Genomic DNA, 26,386 nt, shown 5'->3' with positions numbered 1-26,386 from the left:
AAAAAAAAAAAAAACATGGAAAAAGGCAAAAAATGCTTGTAAGTGAATTTTTTTCTTTTTTAAGTTTTCTAAATTATGTTTGACTTTGAAGCTGAAATTACAACACAAAAATTTCTGGTATGGTTCTGAATGTATGTAGAGAAAATATTTAAGTCAATTATGCTATAAATGGGGGAGGGCAAAGGGACTTAAAAGGAAGTAAGGTTTTACAGTTCACTCAAATTGGTAAAATGTCAGCACCAATGATCTTTGATGAGTTATATATAATAGTCTGTAATGAGTTATATATCATACTTAGAGGAATTATTAAAAATCTATGCACATAGATATAGTCAAAAATACTATAAAAACATAAAAATGGAATTCTAAAAAAATTAAGTAGCCTGCAGGTGGGCAAGAAAAAAGAAGAGAAGAAAAATTAAAAAACAGAAAACACAAAGAAAGTTAAAAATCAGACTTGTAGTTTAACATATCAGTAGTCACAACAAATGTAAGTGATGTAAATTTGCCGATTATATGACAGAGATTGCCAAAGTGGATTTAAAATATGTCCCAACTATCTATTGTCTAAAAATAACTCTCTTCAATCAGAGCAATGTAAGTAGGTTAAAAATGAAAGCTTGAAAAAGATACACCATAAAACACTAATTGAAAGAAAACAGCAATTATTTTTATAAATCAGAAAAAGTATGCTTCAGAGTATAGATAATCACCAGGTATAGAGAAGGACATTATATAATGACAAAAGGTCAATCCACAAAGAGGACATAGCAATCCTAAACAATTATGCATCAAGCAACAGAGCTACAACATACTGAAATGAAAAAAGTTCTGTGGAGCTCTGTCCCCACTGCAGTGCCTAGGGGTGAAAGTTTACAGGTCCTGAAGCCCCAGTGGGTGTGTGTTACAGGGTGCTCTTTTAGTTTAGCCATCTGTAGGTTGCTTGTGTCAGTCAACTGAATTAGACACCCTGCCTTCTCACAAGGACAGATGGCTTTCTGTATCCTGGGGTTTCTTGCCTTGGTGTACCAAAAGAATCAGACACATGGGCTTGGAGAATGAGCGCATCGTTTTACTGAGTTGAAGTAGCTTTCAGCAGATGGGGGACCCAGAAGGGAGATGGAGTGGGAAGGTGGTTTTCCCCTGGAGTCGGATCAGCTCCTCTAATCACCCCAACCAAACTCCACATCACTCTGTTAGTCGATGGCCTGCAGGTGTCTGTTTGTGTGCTCTTCTTCCAGTGAGCTCCTTTGGATGTCCTCTTGATGTCCAGCCACTTGTGTATTCTTCCACTGATGAACAATGTCCAGGTGCTTGTGTTCCTGCCTGCTAGGGTCTCCGGGTCTTTATAGGCACAGGATGAGGGTGTGGCAGGCCAGGGTGGTCTTAGGAAAGGCAACATTTAGGCAGGAAAACAGAAATGCCTGTCCTCACTTAGGTCCATGGGCACGGCCTGGGGTAAAGCCCTCACCAGGGAGCATACCCTTCCCTTCCTAGCACTTCTCTGCCCGCTTCTGTATCAATATGTGAGGCAAAAACTGATAGAAACAAAAATAGAAATAGGTAAGTCTGCTATTGTAGTTGGAGGCTTCAACACCTCCCTCTCAATAACTGCTAGACAATCAAGACAGAAAATCAGAAAATATGTAGAATAACTTAGTAGATTATAGAGCACATCACTTAATAACAATAGAATATACATTCTTTTCAAATGCTCACAAAGCATTTACCATATGCTGTGGTTGGAATGTGTTCCCCAAAGTCCATGCTTGATAAACGTAATCTCCAATGCAGTAGTGTTAGGGGTTGGGGCCTAATGGGAGGTACTTGGGTTATGAGGGCCCCATTGTCATGATTGGATTAATGCTATTATCATGGGAGTAGGTTTCTTATGAAAGGATTAGTTTGGCCCCTTTTTGTCTCTCTCTTTCACTGTTTCTTTGCCCTTCTGCTATGTGATGATTTCTGCCATGTTAAGATGCAGCAAGAAGGCTCTTACCATATGCCACCCCCTCAATCTTGAACTTTCCAGCCTCCGGAACTGTGAGCCAACACATTTCTGTTCATTATATATTACTCAGTCTGCCATATGTTGTTATAGCAACACAAAATGAACCAAGACAGCAAGATAGATATCCTGGGCCATAAAATAAATCTTAACAAATACAATAGAACTGAAGTAATACAGGCTGTGTTTTCTGGCCACAGTGGAATCAAAGTTGAAACCAATAACAGAAAAATAGCAGACATATCTTCAAGCACTTACACACTAAATAACACATTTCTAAATAATCTATGGGTTAAAGAGGAAGTATCAAGGAAAAAGATTCAAATAATACGTTGAGCTGAATGAAAATGAAAATACAACATAAGAAAATTTGTGGGACACAGCTGGAGCAATGCTGAGCAGGAAATTTATAGCACTAAATGTTTATGTTAAAAGAGAACAATTCACCAGTAGTTCTGGGAAAATCTTCCAAAAATGGGAGCTAGTTACTATTTCAAGCTTGTGCATTTCTAATTCTTTCAAGTCCCACACGTTCAAGAGATGTTATTATATCAAACAAACCTGCTCAAACATTTCTTTGCTTGAAGTTAGAAAATTTTTGTTTTTATCAAAGCTGAACAAGCAATAGGTTGGTTTTACCAGAGTGTTCTGGATCCTAAGCAAACAAAGATGGAAAGAATGACTATGATTTCGTGTGCATTTGGTGGTTTGTTTGGACATTTAATGAGTTATCAGCTCAGAGTATCATATCCACTGCTGAACCTTGCCAATGACAAGAATCTGAAAGTGATTAATTCAAGAGCTCACCCACAGTAACAGAATGAACATGAATCAAGAGCAAGACATCTTTATTATGACATCTCTATCCTGTCTGAGGGATGACAGTTTCAAGTGTATTCCCAAGCTCATAGACCAGAGATTCTCAGTATGTTTGGATATTTACTTTTTTTTTTACTTCCCATCTAAACACAATATTAGTCTATCTAACAGGGAAATAAAAAATATTTGACTTTTGGGTATATTTTGCAATTGGTTTAGAACTTAGTGTTTATCCACAGCCTATTGTTATCCAGGAATGCTGCCTAACCTACAGCAGTCTTTCAATAAATGGCACGTGTCATTACTGCTGTGGTTAGTGTCATTATTAAAGATGACTGGCATGTGGAATAAACCCCTGGCCACAGAGCAAGGCCAACTGGATGAGGAAAGAGAAGGGGGTAAGCAGAATCTTGCCCAGGATCACACACAAGTTAGGGTCTCAGGATGATGACAAAAATAGGACCAGAATTGTTGCTTCGAGGATGAAATGAAAACAAGATCAGGAATATACCTTTCATGAACTTCTAGCTTCATACAAATGTAATAAATAAAAGTAAGAAGTTGTCTCAAAGAAAAGCCTGATAAATGGAAAACAGATGTACAATTGCAGAAATAAATATATCTAGTAGTCAAAAATAATCCAGCTCATATTTAAAAATAAAGGTCAAAATTTAAATAAAATTCAGCTACATGCTGATCATATGAATGAAAATAAATTGATTTTGAAAATATAATATTGAGTTTTAGGAAGTGAAGTGGTTTTTCCAGGATGACGCCATTTCTATATAATCTAAAAACACAGAAAGCAGTCCTACATATTATTTATGGATACATATGCACTTACAATGTAAAAAAATAAATTAGAGGAACACTCACCAAATTCATGACACTGGTTCTCTGGGGAGGTGAGCAAGCTTACACTTGGGTATCAAAGATGGATGCGGCTTTACCATCTACATATTCCATTTTAATAAAACTCAGAACAAAAAAATGACTACATGTTAACTTTTTCTGTATTTTGTTGTAAGTAATTGAGTGTTTGGGTTTTTTGCTTAAAAAAATAAAAGAAAGGAGAAAGATCTTTGGAATGAAAGCAGACAGCACCAAATGCACTCACTGGCAGGGGAAAGCAGGTGCAAATCTCCATGGGAACAATGATCTTAGTAGATTCTCAACTAAAAATGGGCATAACTTTTCACTTCTATTGCTCTGGATGTTAGTAAAAGAGCATATTATGTGCAAAAGTGTACTGTACTTGAATGGGAATTGAACATATGCAAGAAAAATGCAGGGTCAGTGTTCCTGTCTGGATTAAACTTTCAGGGTGGTGTGATTCCTACAACAGGCACTAGCGACTGCTATGGAATCCTGGGAAACTCAATTAGATTGTTTTGGCATCTGAAAAAAAGAGCATTATCAATAATTTTGGGGTTACGTGAGGATGGAGTGACATGTTTGCAATCTGCATTCTATAAGCTAACGTGTAGATTACTATGATTGCTAAACATGAAGGAACACACTGCAATGGCACAGCCCAGTCCTTGGTTTCATTAATTTCCTTTTCATCTGATAACTTGAGGTTACAGCCTTGAAGAAAATTATAAGGCACAGGAAGAGTGATATTTGTTTGGCTGGTACAGAGTACCTAAAATTAACAAGGGGAAAAAGTTTTTCATTCAATTGTTTAAATTCAATGATTGGGCAAGCCACTAGATTTCCGTGTTCCTAAAAGAATGCAGTTGGAAAGTCATATGTAAATGAGAACTCACTGAAAGCTGCTTCTTGCATCTAAGCCAAAACTTCCTGGTTGAATGGCTTTTAAGAATCACATTAAAGCCTATTCATTACTTTAATATTGAAGGCCAACTTCTCACAGACTCATCCACCCAGGGAGGTGGTGAGCTGATGGTGACGACCATCAGCTGTGAAAGGCAGGAGGACTTGGAGCCCTGAGAATTGCCGAGAATCGATGTAATGATTTCTGGCAAAGCACAAGTGTGGAGACCATCTGTCTCCTTAGGAGAAGAGAGGGTAATAAAGAACGCTCAGTGAAGGGGAAACCCTGGTACAGAGAACCACTGAGCAGCAGCTCTCTGCTCTCTGCTTATTGAGAAACATACATGCACACATACATGTTCACACACGTCGGGATGTTCAAATGTGAGTCAGAATTATCTAAATGGTCATGTGTGTCTCCGCTGTCACATTTCTTCTTATGATTTCTTTTTGTGATCTTTGACAATAAAATCAATGCCTGTGATCTTAGTAGACCCTTAGTAGACCTTAGTAGACTTAGTAAATGAAACCTGTTCATTTTCACCTGTAGATCTATATTTCTACATGAAATCCCCTAAAGTAGAGACCATAGGATTCCCCCACTTCTGTCACAGGCACAACAGACGAATACGTGGGCTCAGAAATATTGAAGAACCTCCTGCCCTCCCCCACTTCCTGTTCATAGTATGAAACCCTGTCAACTTGGGCTAGTCACACTTATAAGAAGTATGTAACATATAAATAATTTTCAAATGATTTAATTCAAAAGCAAGTTATATGTAGGTTTGAAATATAATTATATCCTGTATAATGATGTTTTTGGTCAATCACTGACCACATATATGACAGTGGTCCCATAAGATTATAATGCCATATTTTTACTGTACCTGTTCTACATTTAGATACACAAATACCTACCTTTGCGCAAGAATTGCTTGTAGCATTCAGTACAGTCACATGCTGCACAGGCTTGTAGCCTAGGAACAATAATAGCAGGCCATATGATATAGCCTGCATGTACCGGCTCTACCATCTAGGTTTTGATAAGTACCCTGTGATGTTTGCACAATGACAAAAATCGCCTAATAATGTATTCCTCAGAATGTATCCCCATTGTTAAGTGAGGCATGATTGTGTATTAAAAGACACCCATTTCTTTTCTTGGCGACATGCTCAAAATATCTATGAAAATAGAAAATACTGATGAATTTTGGACCTTACCACCTCGAGGAGGAATAACTAGGAAGTGAAAATCTTGAGATTTGAAAACCTCAAATTTTTCTAGACTTCAGTTTGCCTAATTTCTCTCTTGTTTTCTTCTCTTTCCTTTTTCTACTAATCTGTAGAATCCATTTTGGGAAGAAGTGGGCCCTAGAGCCAACCCCTCTGCCCTCTAACCAGACCCAGGTTGGGATGACGGCAGATTCTACCTCCCTTCTCTCCAATCTCAATTCTAGAAAGCAGCATCTTTCAGCTTATGTGAGAGTGAAGTAGGATCTGTGACCTGGACCGAAGCTGGCTCCTGGCGGGACAACTCAGACACGAGACTTTGGACCACAATACTGTCAACGGTCAGTGTCTCTCTCTCCAGAATCCCCAGCAACTAACATTTCTTAGTGACTGATTATTTAATATGTGCTGCTTGTGAATATAAATTTAAATGTAGATCCAGGGCACATAGCAGTGCACACAGCATTAGTAGTTAGGGGTAATTAAGGTATTGATTTTCTACCCAGGACCTGGCATTGTCATCCATAACCTGCGGAGCAAAGCCCAACTCTATACCACAGCACTCAAGACCCTGCTCCAACCTAGCTGTCTAAACCCATGTTCCAGTCACAGGACCTGGGGTCCTGCCATGCAGACATGTTACAAGCCATGGACCAGCAGAGCGCTGCATCTGTGCTGAGCTGTTCCTTGGGCCAAGAAGGTCGTTCCTCTCCTCTGTGGCTGAAGCTCATGCTCCCTCAGGGCCCACAGGGGCGTACTACCTGCTGGTGCTGGCATGGTGATGCGCGTCCTTCTAACGTCAAGCTCGGACAGGGCTGGGGTGTGACCTCAGAACAGCCCACTTCTGCTTTGCAGCACGTTATCTGTCATCTATTAATGAGCTCAAAAGTGAAGATGACAGAAACAAGGAAATAAAAATGCATCTTAAACATAATAGGAAATGTGCAGTCTCACTCATAGTAAGATAAATGCTCAGTAAAAATTCCATGAAGATACAATTTCTAATCCAGCAGTTTGGCAGAAAGAAAAGAAGTTGGATGAAATAGCTATGGTCAGGCCATCAGGAAAGGGGCATTTTCACACAGAACTGCAAGGCTTGTACATGTGTAAAACCACTGAGATGACTATCTGGAGATACCTAGTGGATTATAAATACACCTATCTTTTGACACAAAAATTCCACTTGTAAGAAAATATCCTACATATAGCAGTATACATGAGAAATAATATACATTCAAAACAATCTAATACCTCTAATACCAAATTATCTACTACCTCATTTGACCTCCACTGAAGGGGCAGCTCAGCACAGCTGCATCCACGTGCCCTGCTCACTAAAGAACAAACACATTAATGCAAATGTGTCTCATTGTGACTGCAAAAGAATGTAAACAAGCCATATCCATTGGTAGGGACTGATTGAATATATCATAGTGCAGTCACACAATGCAACTACTAAATGAACAAGGCTTCTATGTGTACTGATAGGGAAATCTCTAAGATTTATCGTTATGCTAGCTATAGACAGACAGTATAGGCAATATTTAGGTGGGGGAAATAGATATCTGTATTTGCTTGTACAAGCACAAAGAAAATCTCTGAGAGAATATACAAGAAACCAACAATGATGGTGACTTATTAATTGTGTCTGAATTTGGAGATGGAGGAAACGGAGTAGTTGGAGAATGTGGTAGGAGGAAGATTTTGATCATAATTTTTTACATTTTTCTGATTGTAAACCTTGTTAATGTGTCACCTGGTCAAAATGTTGAGAATATTAAAGTGGATTTGTCATTTCTTGGGCGAACTCCAAGCACTGGGACTAGCTGCTTAAGGTGCTGCCCTGAGAATTCTGAGCCTTCCTCTGGGCTCATTGGAAAGTTGTCATGATTAATCATCTGCACATGGGTGAGCCAGAGAAGGGGCGTAGAGACGAGGAGGAGAGGGGGAGGGGAAGGAAGGAGATCTCAGCTTTGCCTTTGTAGCACGGGCTGCTTTTAGGGTGAAACAGCTCTTGGAATAAGTAAGATAAATTTGTTCCTTATATTTGAACAAAAATGACTTATTTATTGGGACACAATAGTATTACTTAATTGTAGTGTGCTGTGATTTGAGAAACAAGTACACCTCAATCCATTCCATTCTAAATGTAATGAAAACACTCACAGAACTGAAGGAGGAAGGTTGGAATCATTCTACCACCACTGTGGGGAGCTTCTATCATGTTGAAACTTACTTAAACCATTTTATATGCTTTTATGAAAAATGGAATCAGTTGTATCTATCTTGCTCTTTCTCCCAGGATGTCATCAGAGTCAATGAAGACAATGCATGAGCTTTGTTCTTGTGGAACAGGACATGACAGTTGGCCAGACTAATGCCGCTGTCCTGCCGTCCCCGACCAGGCAGCAGCAGCCTGTGTGCTCTCTGCAGGTCTCGCAAAGGGTGGCAGTCAGAGCCACGTGGGGTGCCAGAGGCGGACACTGTTCAAACGGAGGGCGATAGTCCTAGCTTAGCGCTCTTCCTGGTAATGATCAGCTTCAGTGGGTCCGCCAGGTGACAGCAGAAGCATAGGCTGATGACTTTAGGGCACAAGACAGCCTTGGTCTTTTCAGCAGACACCTAACCTATTCTTTTCCTTTTCCTTTAAGTTCAGGGGTACATGTGCAGGTTTGTTATATAGGTAAACCTGTGTTTTAAAAATTCTTATTATCTTTTTTTAGCAAACATTTATTCTTAAGGCCATGCAAGTTTCCAATAAGGCTTTTCAGAATATCATCTTATTCTAACGTTCAGAGCAGCTTTGATGCTGAGGCTCTGAACTCACCAGTCCCAGGGCCTGCCTGACACATGGAGAACAGGATCGGAGCATGTGTCCCTGTAGGGACAGAGAGGGCCCACATCTCTCTCCTACCAGCCTGGTGCCTACAAGCCCACCATCCTCTCTCCACGCCATTGTGCTGAGCACTGTGAGTCTCTGGAATTTAATTCCTGGGGTCATTCTTGCAGAGACACAGGGGTAAGGGGGCTCAGAGCCCACCCATCATTTCATAAGAAGAATCTCTTCCCCCAAGGACGTTACGGTAGAGTTCGCACACAAAGACTCATTTGCCGTGTTGCTCTGGGTCCTCCACGGTGCCCCTTAGATGACAGCCTTGGTCTTTTCAGCAGACACCTAACCTATTCTTTTACTCTTCCTTTAAGTTCAGGGGTATATGTGCAGGTTTGTTATGTAGGTAAAATTGTGTTTTAAAAGTTTTTATTATATATTTTTAGCAGACATTTATTCTTAAGGCAGGGATCAGACACTTTATATTCTGTAAAAACAGACTTCTGAACGCCCATGATCAGGCCCACAAGTTTCTTTCTGCTTTTTGGTGCTAGATCCTCCAGCCCCGGGAAGATGGCTTTGGAGACTTCTGGGTTAGCAAAGCATATTTAGCAAAGCATGTAGAGGGGGCATCCACATGTCCTGCTCACTAAAGGACATACACATTAAAGCAAATATGTCTCTAAATAAGTTCAAGACTTTCTGAATGTCTGTCTGGTGCAAGTGCCATGGGTAAGATTGAACGCCACTCTGACAGGAAACTGCACTCTTGCCCATACAAAGGGACCTAGGGACAGCTGGCTGCTAGCCAACAAAGTAGTTAGCAAGAATGGGCAGTTGGTGTTAGAACACATCTGAGAAGCACTGTAATTTATTATTATTGTTTCTACTAGTACTTTGATATTTTGGCTTCCCCAGAGTATAATCCCCTTAAGTTGAAAGAAACAAAACTGACCAGAAGTCAACTGGTGGGAAAAATTAATCCCTGTCGCTGTCTTCAAAGGGACCAGTGTGCCTGAAGAGGACTCTCGGACCCACCTGGAGCCCTCTGCAGGGTGTCCTTCCTGCCTCCAAGTCCACCTAACCCCTCTGTCACCTCTGCACCATGGGCCAGGGTCATCACTGAGGGCAGTCCTCGCCATTCCTTGGTGGATCCTGAGGGAAGGTTATTCTGTAGCCTGGATTCTGAAAAGGCTCTGGCTGAAGCTTAATAGTGATATTTACATCTTGAGAAAGTTTTGCAATCTTTCTGAGAGTAGAAAAAAAAATTCCTTCCCTCTGGCATTCTGTCTTCCTCTGAGGTGGGGTCACTAGATGCACAATTTTGATTTTCAGATTAAAAGGTCCTGATGCTTTTGTGGCTGGCTGAGTAATCCTCAGTCACACAGACCTATTGTCCCACTTGAACTCACTATAAATGGAGAATAAGCTCCTTCCATGAGCTCCTTAATTTCCACAGAGGCTGAAACAACTCCCTGGCAACTGTGGTCCAGCTTTGCATCCGTGCAGGGGAATTTGCAAGGCCGGTCCCCACCCCCACCCCAGGCACACAAAAAAGCTTCTATTTTTTTTTTTTCAGAGATTACATGGCGAGCAGAGAAAGAGCAGCTGAAACACGTGATGGGTGACACGGTGTGAATAGCTGCGCTGCGCCGGCACTGTGAGTCTGTGGCTAATTTACCGCAGGGGTTTCCTTCACTGAGGCTCTGAAGGCAGGAGCTGCCATCCACTGTGGTAATAAGGACACATGTCCTGGAAATGCTCTGCCTACCTTTTGAAAACTGGAGGATCTCAAGAGCCCTTTGGCTTATCTGAAGTAAAGTAAATGAAGGGAATACCTAGAGAGATCCTTATTGCCTAAAACCCATAGCCTCCCATGAAAGTTTCTAATAAGGCTTTTAAGAATATTATCTTATTCTAATGTTCAGAGCAGCTTTCATGCTGAGGCTCCGAACTCACCAGCCCCAGGGCCAGTCTGGCACACTGGGAACAGAAGTGGAGCATGTGTCCCTGCAGGGACAGGGAGGCCCCTGCCCGCATCTTTCTCCCACCAGCTTGGTGCCTATGAGCCCACCATTCTCTCTCCATGCCATTGTGCTGAGCACAGGAGTCCTAAGCGGATCACAAGCCCAGCCTGCTCTTCCTGCCAAATGGTTCAATCGGAGCCAATTCCTTCCTCTATTCTCAGAGATTCAGGGCAACCCAAGAGAATGGGACCCTAAGAGGATTAAACAGTCAGGGCGGAGAGATGCTGATGCCGAAAGCAAGGGGAAGCAGAGGAGAGGGAAATCGTTCAGGGGATTCACCTATTGTGAAGGCTGCAGGCTTTTGTTACTTTATCTCACCTCCAACTCTAGTGGCAAACTGGGAAAACTGAAGGTGCCGAGTTGTAGCTTTAGTTGTTAAATTGTACACGGTTCCCGGGGTCTCCTAACTTCTGTTGCTCACAAATGTGGTACCTAGAAAAAACAGTTCAAAAACTTGTCATCCTTCAAAAGTATCTTAAAATAGATTTATATTTGTAGGTATGATCAATTTTCAAATGGCCCTTTTTAAGCCTGGAAAGGAAGTTAAACTCCACAATAATGCAAAATTAGAAGCAGTGGAACTAAAACTTCATAGATGGGATGTGCAGTCTTTCTACATCTCTGGTTCAGAAATAAATTTGGAATTCAAGACAAGTTATCATCTCTCAAGGAAAAATGAATTGGGAAACTAAAACCGACTGAATTTGTATTGTGATATTAACCCAGTCTTGCGGGTGTCGTCCCTGCGTTATTTCACTGTGGTCTTCACATCTGCAAGCACTCACTCTCATCTGTCAGTTCTGCAACTGCAATTTTGATCAAAACGAAACACTGGCACTGAGATAGAAACCGGGCATGGTATTCCTTTTTGGACTAGGAGATTTGAATAAAACGTGATAACACTGTGGCTGAACCCTGCAAACACTCCTGATCATTCACTCAGTCTCGGCTTCACTCCGTAGTTTGGATGTGGATTCTGGAAATCAGAGCCTGGACCCGAAGCACCTGTAGCAGGAGCAGCAGGGTTTCCAGACCCAGCCTCTCCTTTCCCTTCGCTCTCTTGACAGCCACCTGCATCTGGAAAACATTAAATAACCTCATCCTTTATGTTGATTCATTATGCTCTTCAAATTCATTATCAGTTACCAACTGACTGTGAAGAATGTTTGAAATCGAAATGAAGAGGAAGGAATTGATGATGAAGAGCAGGAGCGGGGTCTAGAAGGAAAGGTGAGCCCTCCTCGGGGTAGGACACGAAGCTGAATGCTGCATCCACTGTATGTTTCCTTAAATTTAATGGCATTTGCAATACTTTTTAAATCAGTGGAAGATAAGAAATTTGGCTCCATTGAACGTAAGAAGTAAGGCCAAGTCAGTTGCATATCTTCAATGGCACTGGAAAGTTTACGAGGAAAAGCCAGACTTGGAGTATTGTTATCTGTAAAGGGACAATGTAAACAACCAGAACAACCTATCTGAGAATGGAACCCCCAACGCAGCATGGCTTAGATCAAATGATTTCCACAGGAGAGGGGGTTCCATCATTCAGGGGACTCCCTCCCCACTTATAAATCATTTGATCTAAGGGCTGAGACCCCACTGTGGACAGAAAAGGCCTGCTCTCAAATCTACTACCAACTGGGGACGGGTAGCAACCTTTGACAAGGTAGTTATTCTCTTTGTGAATCCAAAATGGTTTTTGGAAACCTGAGCCTCCGAAATTGGCACTTAAAATCTGTAGTCCTACTTTGGGTAATGAGACTATTTATGTGCTGGGAGGACAGCCTCCCTTCCCATATCACCCCTTTACCTGCCCCCATCACATCAGCTGGGCAGGAGGGCGAGGCCAAAGGGCTTCCATCCTTCACTATGAGGAATGCAAGTTCCCTATGTGAGAGGGAGAGAGAGCTCATCATCAAGAGGTCTTTCCTCCCCAGCCAGTTTCAGAGAACCATCTGTTGACGTGGCCAGGAAATGCTGACTGAGACCTCAACAGAGGAGCTGAGAAGTCCTGGCCAATGTCTGGCACCTGTGTAAATGTCTGTCGCAGCAAGAGTGACCCCCATAATTACCTCGACCTTATTCAAGCGAGAAGTGCCCTCCGCCTCAGCCCAGTTTGCAAGGCATGCTTGCTGCTTCCTCCCTCTCCCCGGGAGCAGCTCAGCGCAGCCCAAAGTCCCATCATCAGAATTTCACCTCCTCCAGCAGCAGGAAATCTCCTCCAAGCTTGGGGGAGGTGCCCCACACGGTCCTGACATCAAGGGCTTTCCTTGGAAACACCCCAGCTGGGGGCTTTCTTTTGACTCACAGCACTTTCAGTCAGGATGTTCGTGAGCCTGGGGTCCATTGTTTGTGAAGTCAACTGGAATCCAAGTTTAAACACGCAGAGGAAACGAGGAGATCCCAAGCACTTCTGGACTCCAGGAGCTCTGCAATATTCCCCTTTCAACATCCCCACCTACGCTCTGTCCCCCCTCCTGCCTCCTCCATCGTAGGGGATGAGATGTGTCCTTTTCAACGTGTGTGAGGAACAATTATTATGCACAGAACTAAGATTAGAAAAGACTTTGTAAGTCAATTGATTATCAAGCACATATTGAGTGCTCAGAAAATACACATAAAACCAATATTATTTCTCATATTTCAGCTTTCTTGTAGCCTAAAGTCCAAAGCTCTGTTTTGTGAAACAGAATTGCGTGACCTATTTAAAGATAAAGTGCATTGTGCCCTTCAGATTAATATGTATATTTAAAAGTTCTGTCATACTATTTAAATATGCATGGAAAGACATGAATTCAAATAGTAAATTTGTCACCTAGAAGTGCATACTAATAATTGTTCTGACAGTAAAGGAAATGTGAATTAAGCATCTCTAAGATATCATTCCAAACCTAATTAAAAATATGTAGACATTATAAGAGCCAGTTTCACTGGGATTATGAGTAAGCCATTTAATATCATGTGGCAATATGAATTGATTCAATATTTCTGGTGCCATCAGCTCACTGTTCAGACTTAGAGCTCATCATTTTAAATATCTCCCACAAAAAGCTAACCTACGAAAAAAGTAAATGCCTTGTGCAAAGATAGAGGAAAACTGAAGTCAATTTCAATTCCCCCAAATGATTTGCCTGAAGGTAATGTTTTCGAGTAAGTGAGAGGGCGAAAGTTTAAGCAGCAGGACATGGTTAGATGACGGCGTGTGTGAATGAAATAATGAACTGAATCGGGGGGTGCCTATTTGTGGAGGAAGCTGTGCCTACCCGCACCAGACTCCTCGGATAATGTCTAAGTCTCCAATGCCCACAGTAGGAAGGACTCACCCACCCAGAAGGAGAATCCGGGCAGTGCCAGGCAGCGTGGTGTGGCGGTTAAGGGCATGGACGTGGGAGCCAGGATCCCTACCTTCGAATGTGGCCTTCAATTCTTTGCTGTGTGACCTGGGAAGGGACTCAACTTTTTTGTGCCTAGGTTTTTCTCATCTGAGAAAGAGGAATAATAATAGTCCCTATCTTCCAATGTCTTGTGAGGATTAAATGAGTTAACCTTGGTGAAGCTCCTAAAAACTCTCCAAGCTTATACAATGTGTTGGTTAGAAATGTTTATTTAATAAATTAGCAATATTAAGATGCACAAACTGTACCTTTTCTAATTCTCCCCTGGCTGGAGTGGGAGGAGAAAGGTATACCTTAAGAGTCAGCGGTAGAAGAGAAAGCTTACTGGCTCAGACTGAGGAAGACATCTAAGCCAATGGAGAAAACACCGCTAACAGCTGAGGCGATGGCTGATGAGCGGATGGATTTTAAGTGGAGGGAAGGAGTGTGGAATGTCAGGGTCAGGAGCAGTGGAGGATCATCAGGGCAGTGCTGCCTCAGATTCTGGGGTCTGTTCATTGTTTTATGTCAGCTCCTTGGGATGAGTGGCTGAGCTGTGCCCAAGGCTGGGCGGACAGGTCCAGGGATAAAGAAGGGTTCAAATCTGATGAAGATAGGCAGTGGTGAGTGCCAGGCCATAAAGAGACTTGTCATCTCAGCCACCTCCCCGGAGGGCATGCACCCCTGTTTGAGGACCTGGAGAGGCTGGCTGAATTTATCCAATATGCTGGATGCAAGAGGCTGTTCACCAGTGAGCAGGAGGCTAAGACTGTCCCTGAATGGAAGAGCGCATGCTCCTGCCCTGCAAGAGGACTCTCCGAAGGGCCAGGAGCATCTTCGTTCTAAGGCGAGGCCCAGAAGGTCTCGGCAGTAGTGGTAGCTATGGGAAACACGTGCAACGCTGCCCTGGTGCAGTTGTTGGGCTAAAATTATTCTGGGCCTATTTTATGTATTTGCAAGTTTCTGAGAGAAAAGAGAGTTCACAGACCTCTGACCACTTCACAAGGCTTGAGACACATTACATCCACATTGGATTTGACATTCACAACTCTAAATTGGGTATTTACCGCTCAGGAAAAGGGAGCTCAGCGCTGTTAAGCTACCAGCTTGAAAAGATCTCAAGTGTTAAGAAGCAGATCCTATACTTGACTCCAAGTTTTATGATGCGGACTCTGTGTTTTTTAGTCACACCTCAGCGGATTGCAATGAGATATGCAACGGCTTATGAACGTGAAATAGCATTAATTAAAGAAGCACAATTAAAATATAAGATGTAGCATGGAAAAACACATGGCTGGGCACTGACAAAAGTAAGAAGTAAAATGGAACTGAGGAAAACATAGTTCAATGATTATTTGCCCTTAGTTCCTATTAAAATGTATATACGTTCGTCTTAAATAAACATTTGCATGGAAGCTTTGACCTTAAGGACATGAGTTTAAAAATGGTTCTGCTATTACTGATTAGTTTTACTGGTTTTTCTTGGTTTTCTATTTTTCATTTTTCATATTCCATGGGGATATTAATTTGGAATTGATGTGTCATTTGCAAAATTTCTTCTCTATTGTTGGAGAACTCAAATCATCCAAGGTATACCTTTATGTAGTTACATTTTTTTCCAAGCAAGAAAGTAATTAAATTGCCGAGCCTGTTGTTGACTCTTGCAAATATTCCCAATGCTTTGGAGGGCTGAGGCAAGAAGATCACTTGAGGTCAGGAGTTTGAGACCAGCCTGGGACACAAAGTGAGAGCCCTCATCTCTGCAAAAGAATTTAAAAAGAAAAAAAAGCAACAGTTAAATGTGCATCTTGTGAAGGAGCATCTTTACTCACTGGAACTGTCTACTTTCACCCAAAAAAATAATACCCCTTTAGGGAACTCAATGTAGCTATCTGTTTATGAGGCTGAGATTTTTTTCCCCTTATACAGTTACTTATCACTGAGTATCACAGGTCCATGAAGTTAGTGGCATAAAACAAAACCCATGTATGAGCTCACATTTCTGCCAACCAGCAGTCTGGATGGCTTAGCTGGATCTTCTGCTCAGGGTCTCCCAAAGGTGCAGTCAGCCATTGGTCACACCATGGTTCTCATTTGTGGCTCATGGTAGTCTCCCAAGCTCAATAAGTTGATGGCAGAATTCAGCTCTTTGTGGTTATAAAGGGAACGGGGTCTCTGCTTTGTTGCTAACTGTCGACCAGACACCATTGACAGCTCATACATGGCCTATAAGTCGTCTCAATGAAAGAGGCACCATTTTTTTTTCTCCAGAAGTAGTTCTCCCAGGGAATGAAGAGTATGTGGGGAGGACTTGCGTATCACATGACCTCACACTTCTGCTTGCTCTCCACTGAAGTCACAGGTGCACAGTGGTGCTAAGGCAGAAAGCAAGACATCTGTTACACCCCTCTGACCTCCTGGGGGCTGAGAGGGGTTTCAGAAGAGCTGAAGGAATTCAACTGTGGGTAGGAAGTTGCCTTTATGGGAGGACAGCAGAAGAAATAGATAAATGTGTTTTCCAGAAACTCATACTGATACGATATTCTCAAATGTTGAGGAGAATCCCTGGCCAGCCTCTCTAAGAGCTGTGCTGTATAGTTCCTGGGCTGGCATCAAGGGTTGCAGAAGACATCCCAGCGGTGAAAGCCAACGAGTCCAGCTGGTCTGATGTCCCTGGAAACATGTGGGGAGGCCATGCTCCTCAGCCATATAGGAATTGCCTTTTGTTTGGAGGGCCAACTCCACTCTACTATCCTGGCCCACATAAAATTTCCCAGCCTTTGAGGAATTCTCCCTCCTATCTCTATAGGATCTATAAGGTGAACAGAACAATGCTTATGATTCTGGGTAATGAAAACAGCCAGGGCTGTAAGTCCCAATCTTTTCCCCTCCATGACCATGCCCTGCCCTGGTCCGTGAGACCCACAATGACTTTCATGTATGCAACACACTCATCATGAGCAGGAGTATGCAGAATCCCAGCCTAACTATGCCAACGCCTGCCTTTTCCCTCTCTCCCAACCATGTGAGTGAGAACGCAGCACCCACAGGATAGCCATTACACCACTTGACACTTGAACTTATTTTTTTTCATGCAAACAATACTTTTTTGATGATTACACTCTAAGTTCTGGGGTACGTGTGCAGAATGTGCAGGTTTGTTACATAGGTATACATGTGCCATGGTGGTTTGCTACACCCATCAACCTGTCATCTACATTAGGTATTTCTCCTAATGTTATCCCTCCCCTAGCCCCCAACACCCTGACAGGCCTCGGTGTGTGATGTTCCTCTCCCTGTGTCCATGTGTTCTCATTGTTCAACTCTCATTTATGAGTGAGAACATGCATATACCACCTGAACTTATTTAAAAACACAAATGACTTGCAAAGGTTGATGAAATCAAGCTTTGGAATGAGATAGATCTAGGTTTAAGTCCCAGGTTACCATTTTCTAGCTACCTGCATTGGGCAAATGTTTATCCTCTTCCCATCTCAATTTTCTCCATAGTAAATGGGGAAATTCCTGTACTGACCCTATAGGATCATTGTGAATGTTAAAAAAGTTATGTGATCGTTAATTTCATGTGTCAACTGGACAGAGTTAACCGATGCCCAGGTAGCTGGTGAAACATTTCTGGATGTGTCTCTATGAAGGCATGTCTGGAAGAGGGTAGCACTTGAATCAGTGGACTCCGTAAAGCAAATGGCCCTCTCGAGTGTGGATGGGCATCATCTAATGCATTGAGGTTCTAAATAGAACAAAACAACAAATGAAGATGAAATTTGCTCTCTGCCTAACTACTTGTGCTGAGACATTGATCTTCTCCTGACTCTACTTCTGGTTCTCAGGCCTTTATCCTTGGACTAGAAGCTACATTATCTCCAGCTTTCAGGCCTTTGAGCTATATCACCAGCTTTCCTCAATTCTACAGAGGGCAGATCATGGGACTTCTCAGCCTCCAAATTCATGTAAGCCAATAGCTTACAATAGATCTCTTTCAATGTGTATACTATTGCTTCCGTTTCTCTGGGGAACTCTGGTTAACATAAGAACATAAATGAACAGTGCTTGCAGGGCCTGGAGCACAGTGAGTGCTTAATAAATATGACCAAGCAGTAGCAGCAGGAGCCGTGGCCGAGCATGGCAGTTTTGACCCACCAGCCCGGTGATGTGTCCCTGTGCTGATGTTGAGACTGCTGCTCTTAGGAGCATCTGCAGAGTGGAAGGCGCCTCTCCCCTCATGGATCATTTCAGTCTACTCTCATCCTAGAGCCACTCACCTTGCTCAGATCCCATGTATGTCCAAGAACTGTACAGTGTGTGAGCTGAGAGACAGCTTGAAGGTCACATGCAGTCCTCAGGCCTCCAGTGCAGATAGTGAAGCCAACAGCAGAGAACAGGAGTGCCTGCCCTGGTCAGTTTGTCTCAGTTCTCAGCTGAAACTTACGTTAAACAAAACAAGTAACTGATAGAGAGCAAGAACGATCCAGGTGACTGTTTTAACCCATGCAAAAGAGAAACCAACATTGGTAGTCAGTGAACTCTGCCAGCACAAGGAAACCTTCTCCCACTTGTTCACACCCTAGTAGTCGTCTCCCATCTGAGCAATAAATCCCCTGCCTGTGATGTGTTTAATGGGATTGTCCTTAGAGCATTCCCAGCAAGACCACACCTCTGTTGCTGTCTGCTTTCAGATGGCCTGAAACACTCACTGTCATATGGTCAACAAATCTAGCTCTCTGCCAGGTAGAGGTCCCTCCTACTGCCCAGGAGGTCTTCGGGGCGTGAGAATAATGCACTGGAGAGCACCTCCTTTTGTCTGGTTCTGCATTCTCACACTGCCTGGAATGGGATCATTTTGGTGCTCCACAATGGAGGTTGCTTGTGGGAGCCCTGCTGATCAGAGGGAAAGCAGTCACAGGAAGAGCTGTCACTCACACAGCACCTGCTACGTGCAGTGTGCTGCTCTTAGCACACTGCATACATTGGCTTATTACTTCTCAAGATAATACTACAGTTGAGAGGCATAACCTGTCTATCCATCCATTGCAGAGCCACGGGACACCAAAGAGCCAGGGGATCCGTGCCTCTCTCTACAGCTTTTCCATTGCTAAAATGGGCAGGGAAAGGAGCTATTGTTTGTTGTTTACTATATGTGGATGGTGTTAGATGCATGATTTTCACTCAATCTTGATGGCTTAGGAGGGAGAGAGTTTTTGTACCAGCTCACACACAGCCATACCTTACCTACAGCTATGTCTGTCCCTGCTGTGCTGTTCCCATCATGCTGATCACTGTGCAGTGGGTATTTCCCTTCGTTCTTTATTCTTTCTTTCCCACTAGAATGCAAACTGCAGCACTTATTTCCCCCCTTTCTTTACACTCTTGGGTGGAACGTGGTCTCTAGAACATGGCATGTAGTTGGTAACCAACAAGAGATCGTCAAAAGCATACAAGTTTTACCGGCGAGAAAACACGCTCAGAGTCACTGTCTAACGTGCCTGTTGTCACAGAGGTGGTTAGTCACAGACCTGAAATTTGAACTCTGGGTGTTCTCACCTGGAACCCCTCTTTTTTTTTTTCACTGTTCTACTTATCAGAAAACACTCCATTTCTGTTGAGTGGGATCTTCCCTTTGATATTTCCATTTGTCATCCTAGTTACTCTTGAGAGTGATGCAAAATGAGTTTCATCCTTTTCCTCTCTATCAGTTTTCCACATTTGCAGTTATTGTTCCCTCTCATACAAGCCAGGACCTAACATAAAGCAGATTTTCTGTGTCTCCCCTGGACCTATTTCAATTTGTCCTTCTTAATTAAAAAAAATTTTTTTTTTTTTTTTAGACAGAGTCTCGCTGTGTCACCGAGTTTGGAGTGCAGTGGCACGACCTCAGCTCACTGCAACCTCCACCTTCTGGGTTCAAGTGATTCTCCTGCTCAGCCTCCCAAGTAGCTGGGATTACCATGCCTGGCTAATTTTTGTATTTTAGTAGAGATGGGGTTTCACCATGTTGGCCAGGCTGGTCTCAAACTCCTGACCTCAGGTGATCCACCCACCGCGGCCTCCCAAAGTGTTGGGATTACAGGTGTGAGTCACTGTGCCTGGCCTGAACGTGTCTTTCTAAAAGGATGATGTGGCCGGGCGTGCTGCCTCATGACTGTAATCCTAGCACTTTGGGAAGCCGAGGCAAGAGGATCACTGGAGTCCAGGAGTTTGAGGCCAACCTCAGCAATACAGTGAGACCCCAACTCTACAAAAATTTAAAAATTAGCTCACATGGTGGTGCGTGCCTGTAGTCCCAGCTACTCAAGCACTGAGGTAGGAGGATTGCTTGGGCTGGGGAAGTCAGTGCTGCGATGAGCCATGGTTATGCCACTACACTCAAGCTTGAGTGACAGAGAAAGACACTATCTCAAAATAATAATAATAATAAAATATATAAATAAAAGCATAGTGTGAATCTCATCTTACAGGAGCATGAATGTTGAAGAAGAGAAAGCCGAATGGAAGCTCCCGGCACTCGCAATCCCTCCCAATATAATTCCAACAGTGCCCATCTATGGGCTCCAACGATGCCCCGTCTATGTGCAATAGTGCCCCAATAACCATCAGCCCATCTCTTCTCTATCTCACCAACTGACAGAGTGGATACAAAACCTCAAGCTGTGTCTACACACCCCCACAGAAACAGTGTTGCAGTGGCAGAGAAGAAAAGCCACTGGCAGCCAGGCCTTTCCGTTTGTGGGCAGGGTCTGCCAGCCTCCTCCAGCTCCCCTGCAGGCTGAAGTCAAGACCCAGCAGGCCTGTCGTGTCCTCTCTGTGTTCAGACTTGGCGGTATCGCATTCCTGGGACAATTTTCCATCCTTGTGCCTGCAAGGCATCACTGTGTGGGAACGGCACCCTCGCCTAATGATCTTGGCCAAATCCAGTATCTCTCATTCACATGGGTTCCCCCTTTCCCCCAGGATAGTATAAAAGATGGCAGTTGAAGCTGAGTAAACAAAAACAGAATATGGAAAATGTGTCAATCCAGTCCCAACCTCAGGAAATCCTGTATCACGTTACCTGTTCTGATCTAGAAGAAAGGTTAACAAATCTTTCCTTGGCTTTTATCTCAGGATGGTGGTGGTAGGTTTTGCTGATGACGGGATCCCCACTTAAATCTTCTACAAATTTTAAGGCAAAGTGAAAGTGAAAACGCTTGTGAAGACTGATGATATTCCTGAGTTCAGAACTTCCTATCCATCCTTGAATCACCAGCATTCTGCAGAGAATCACACCCACCCCGTCACCAGTCAGCTGCCACCAATGATGACTGTGGCCACAAAAAAGCTGAATGACATGGGGCATATCACACCAAAGGACTCCTCTCTCGATGCTAGTATGTATCTAGCATGACTTTAGTCAGTTCTGGCCCTTAGAGATCTTTCATCTGGAAACCTCCAGAACATTCTGCACACTAAAATGGCTCATGGAACTTTGCCCCGGCAGATGTTAAAATACCCATTTTTCAAACAGAGGAAGTGGGTTCTTTGAAATTAACAGAATTCAGAAACATTCAGAAGCATCTTGGAAATAATGGTGAAGCAATTATTTTAAGTACAAATGGCCGTTTTGATTCTTGGGAATTACCTGTGAAGGCCCGGTAAACAGCTCTGCTGGCCAGTGGCAGCTGTGCATGGATGAATAACTGCTGCAGGCCTGTGTGAGCTTCTGCACAGCTGGAGCAGCACTGTGCCCCTCAGCAGGCATCTCCTGGTGGTAGAAGTGGTGCCTTTCCCTTGGTTAAGCAGCGGGCGGACTGGCCAGTCTCAAGCTTTCCTCAAAGGTGTTGTTCTTCCATGACTAGATACTTGGGATTTTCCTAAGGCAAGGGATGCTGACTTTCCCTTCTGGAACAGAGCACTGCAGAAACTGGGAAGCAGAGTCCCAATGACGCCCACAGGGGACAGGCAGAATGCCACCACTTGTCCAAGAAGGAGTGTTAGGCTCCGACAGCCGAGAGTCCAGAGCCACCACACTTCCGTTGCTGCACATGCTGCTCCTGCTGGTACCCACCCACCACATGGAGTCTAGCAGGTCTCCCTGCTTTGATTCAGCTTCTCTGTAATCCTTTCTCCACGTGGCAGCCAGAGGCATTCACTTAACATTTAGTGTCTCATGGCCTTCCCTTGCTTGCTCTGTAAAGGCTTCTTGTATGCTTTGTAGAATTCAAACTCCTAACCCTGAGGCTCAGTCCTCCACCTGTGGCCCTGCCTGGTCTCCATGCCACTCTGGAGCTCACAGGTAACTGCTTTTCCTTCAAGTTGCCCAGCATTCCCTCATCATAGAGCCTTAACTTGCTACTCCCTTGGCCTACAAGGCCCTTCCCCTAATTTAACCAACACTAATAGAGTAAGGGCTTTGTGGCATCCAACTCATCTTCCCTGACCATCATGTAGCTGCTCTCCTAGCTTTTCAAATCTCAGGACTGGGTGAGGTGGCTCACGCCTGTAATCCCAGCACTTTGGGAGGCCGAGGCGGGTAGATCACTTAAGGCCAGGAGTTTGAGACCAGCCTGGCTCACATAGTGAAACCTTGTCTCTGCTAAAAATACAAAAATTAGCTGGGCGTGGTGGTGGGCATCTGTAATCCCAGTTACTTGGGAGGCAGAAGCAGGAGAATCACTTGAACCTGGGAGGTGGAGGTTGCAGTAATCCAAGATCATGCCACTGCACTCCAGCCTGGGTGACAAAGCAAGACTCCATCTCAAAAGAAAAGAAAAGAAAAATCTCAGCAGAGGAGCCAGCCCATCAGAGAGCCTCTTCCTGATCATCCGCGCTGACCCAGCTGCACAGCCATACCGCCCAGTCCTCCTCATTCCTCGCCTTGCACTGACACGGCGCTCTCTTTTCTGTATTCATCTGCTCTTGTCTCTCCCAGGAAAGCAGGGTCCTGTTGTATCCTTTGTGTATAGTACTGTACTGGGGGCATGAACACAATCACTCTTTTTTGAAGAATGAATGAATATATAGACCATTATGATCCCTTTTCTCCAGACTTGCCTGCGCTTGACACTCGCAACACAGGCACAATTATTTATTTGCAAACTTGTAAGAGTGTGAAATCTGCATGTTGGTGCTCTCCTGGCCACACACAGGAACTTAGCTTTCAAATGCAGGTGCATAACATAAATGATCACCTAACCCAGAAGTGGAAAATACGTTCTGAAGGCACAATCATAAGGACAGTGTTTTTGCCTTCAGATCTTAACACCTACCATTCTATTCCTTAGGGTAGATACTCAATTTCTTTGATATTTAAAAATGTAGCACACTTCCCCAACAGAAATATATCCCATTCCCTATGTTACTGTGCAGATTTTGGACCCAAAAGTTACTTTGGTTCTGTATATTGCTAATTAAGGAAAAAACAGGTTTCAGACCTTAAACTATCATTAGACATATCATCAGAATCGGGACAGAGCCTGGCTGTGATTTGCAGTTCTTGTCGGAACAATCGCTTCAACTGCCTAGCTTGACACTGAATTTCTGATTACCTTGGTGGAGGTGGGGGAGATGGGAAGGGGGTATTTAATGAACTCAAGCGTCCTCTTTGCAGCCTTTGAAATTCAAATCATGTTCAGCAATGAGCAATTCATAGACAGGGTGTAATTGCCGATACAGCATGTAAGATGTCCTTTCCTCAGTAAAACACAATCAGTCTACACGCTGACCTGAAGGCCACGCAGAGGGGTGACACTCCTGACGGGCAGGCAGTGTGTTATATCTGTACAGAACATCATGCCCCAAGGGCCTAATTACTTGGCAAAATGCTGTGTTTTCTCACATAATTCTCAAAGACAGTCACCTGCTCATTGCAGGGAGATTTAAGGTCTTATACACAGAGAAAAGGCATTTCATGAAAAGGTTACCTCCAAAGAGATATCCAAGGTCAAAATTAGTTGGCTAGATACACATTGGAATTTACATACTCATTAGTTCTTAATACGAGGGAGGCTTAGAACTCAAAGGGGGATGTTTTACACGAGGGGCGTCCAAACTTTTGGCTTCTCTGGGCCACGCTGGAGAAAGAATTGTCCTGGGCCACACATAAAATACACTAACTCCAATGTTAGCTAATGAGCTAAAAAAAGATTCCCAAAACCTCGTGTTTTAATGTTTTAAGAAAGTTTATGAATTTGTGTTGGGCTAAATTCAAAGCCCTCCTAGGTCGCATGAAGCCCGTAGGCTGCGGGTTGGTCAAGCTTCTTTTACACATTCAGAGAAGGAATTTGGACGAATATGTATGATATTTTTTCCTTTTAAGAACATCCATTGAAGGGAAGAAAGAAGAAATCCCAAGCTGCACATTTATCCTCATGGTGGGTGGGATAAGAAGGAGCACCCAGGCCCCCAGGGGGGCAGATGTTGCCTCTGATTTATTCAGTGTGTTCTGAGCTATATAAGAAGCTACATTTATTCAGTGTGTTCTGAGCTACATCTACATCTGTGTCAACTTTGCACACAAGTGTATGAACAGTAAATAAAAAATTACAAGCAGCTTGGAATTGAAACACTCTCAGAGGTAAAGTGAACCACGACAGACAGGCATCATGAAAATCCCAAACTGACAAGTGGAATGAGTTTGGTTCAGGTAATGAAGGTGGTCAGTTTCCCTAGTCATTCCAAGGTGCCTTTACACCTTTATCCTTGGCTACTGTGCCTTCCATCCCAAAGGCCTCAGAAAATGAGCCATCATGCTTTGGGTTGTAAAGCCTGCTTGCTGCCTCGCTGCTGACTCAGACCATGGATTGGATTCCCAGATCTTCAGCCATGAGCCATGTCACTCCCTGTCTGATTCTTCCTCCCACACGGCAAGGACCTGGGGCGCTGCACCTGAGCTGGGGTGGGTGGAGTCTGCATGCCAAGACTGGGTGTAGTAGTTGGTTAAGGACTCGCCCCTGGGCTATGATGCTTGGAGACAAGGGAACTCAGTGAGAGAAAACATCTTATGTAGAAACCGAAGTCAAAAACTAGGCAGTCTACCCAAAGAAGAGGTGGGACTAAAAAGACTAAAGAAGGCTAAAGAAGGCAGGCACAAGGGGCAAATTCAGATTTGAGGCAACTGGACAGAAGAATGGCAAGAAGAACCTGGAGAAAATCCTTGAGCCATGAGAATACAGCCAAGGCCAGCCTTCTGAGTACTGAGTTATGATATAAATTGCAATTTCTACTGTGAGTCTTGGTTGAGAACACAGGGCTCTGGTTATATGCAGCTGTGTGCAGGAACATTTCTGTGTAAGCAGCTTCACTGAATAGGTTCCATCTAAAAGTGTGTCCCCAAGAAGTAACCCAAGTCCCTCCCGACGCAGTACGCCACACAGACCCAGAGGTCAGGGGCTATTTCTTGGTTGTTGACTGTGCTACCTCTCGCATCTCAAAGAGCACTGTTCTAGGTTAGGACTGGCCTGAAGAAAATGTGCTTAGCCCCCAGACCAGCCATGCCCCGCATCCTGTTGTTATTTTTCCTCTATGCTACTTGACAAAAGTTGCCCCTGTGCTGGCAATGAACACATGCCACTGGAAGATTACTGTTTTTTACACAGTCACAGGGAAAACAGCGTTTATTGAAAAACTGCAATTCTATTATCCCTGGCAAATTGACACTAACTTATTCTTTCAAACTCTCTTTCCACAGGTTTTAAAATTTGCAGAATCTTAGGATGGAAGAAATCCTAACAGTGTTCTGTATCGTATCCATGTATTGTAACTCCCAGCCCAGTGCTCTTTTGTAATGTGCAGTGAAAGCCCTAAATGCTTTTAATGAGTGAAGAGCTTTTCATTCCAGAAGTGCACATAAAGTCTGAAATGTAAACACAATGAAAGAGGTAACGTATGATTTAATTTCGCTCTAAGATAGTAACAATGGCCATGAACAATATATTCGGGAAAAAAATGATAGTGAGGGAGCAGTCAGGGAGGTTGGGAAGAGAAGGCTGCAAGACAGTAAACGGTGTGGCAAAAAGGGACCTGGCTGCCCCAGAAATGTCCCTGATGGCAAAAAAGGCAAGAGCAGGACAGGAGAAGAGAAGCCACCTAACCTCCTCCTGGGTCACAAGCCTGTCTGCCTTGCTGAAGTCCCTCTGAGTAACTGTGTTTTGTGTCACCTAGACTGCACCATGGGGTGCTCAGATTAACTGTGACTTCTGTGAGGGCGTTTTCAGATGGGATTAGCATCTGAAGCAGATGGCCCTCCCCAGTGTGGGTGGGCTTCATTCAATCCCTTGGTGACCTGAATAGAACCAAAGGCAGAGGAAGGAAGAACTTGTCCCTTTCC

The 26,386-nt window shown here is 43.6% G+C and overlaps 1 protein-coding gene across 1 annotated transcript; it reads right to left on the bottom strand.

Annotated features, from left to right (window-relative positions):
• Positions 1-11,528: 11,528 nt before the first annotated feature.
• On the bottom strand, positions 11,529-21,177 carry LOC108292994. The gene is made up of 3 exons (XM_017514166.1): positions 20,539-21,177; positions 12,501-12,577; positions 11,529-11,767 (listed from the first exon to the last, which is right to left on the bottom strand). The coding sequence occupies exons 1-3, from the start codon at positions 20,622-20,624 to the stop codon at positions 11,622-11,624; spliced, it is 309 nt and encodes a 102-aa protein (XP_017369655.1). The 5' UTR covers positions 20,625-21,177; the 3' UTR covers positions 11,529-11,621.
• Positions 21,178-26,386: the final 5,209 nt, after the last annotated feature.

Source organism: Cebus imitator, unplaced genomic scaffold (genome assembly GCF_001604975.1).
Source record: "Cebus imitator isolate Cc_AM_T3 unplaced genomic scaffold, Cebus_imitator-1.0 Scaffold518, whole genome shotgun sequence".
In the NCBI taxonomy this organism is placed as follows: domain Eukaryota; kingdom Metazoa; phylum Chordata; class Mammalia; order Primates; family Cebidae; genus Cebus; species Cebus imitator.
Note: the sequence above shows the minus strand (reverse complement) of the source record. Positions and strands in the feature narration are given on the sequence as shown.

Coding starts and splice junctions, on each gene's coding strand:
- LOC108292994 (XM_017514166.1), bottom strand. CDS start 20,624: ATGGGCACTGTTGGAATTATATTGGGAGGGATTGCGAGTGCCGGGAGC. Junction 12,578..20,538: donor TCTTCAACATTCATGCTCCT/GTAAGATGAGAT, acceptor CCTCTCACATAG/GGAACTTGCATTCCTCATAG. Junction 11,768..12,500: donor AGCTGATGTGATGGGGGCAG/GTAAAGGGGTGA, acceptor AATGTTTTCCAG/ATGCAGGTGGCTGTCAAGAG.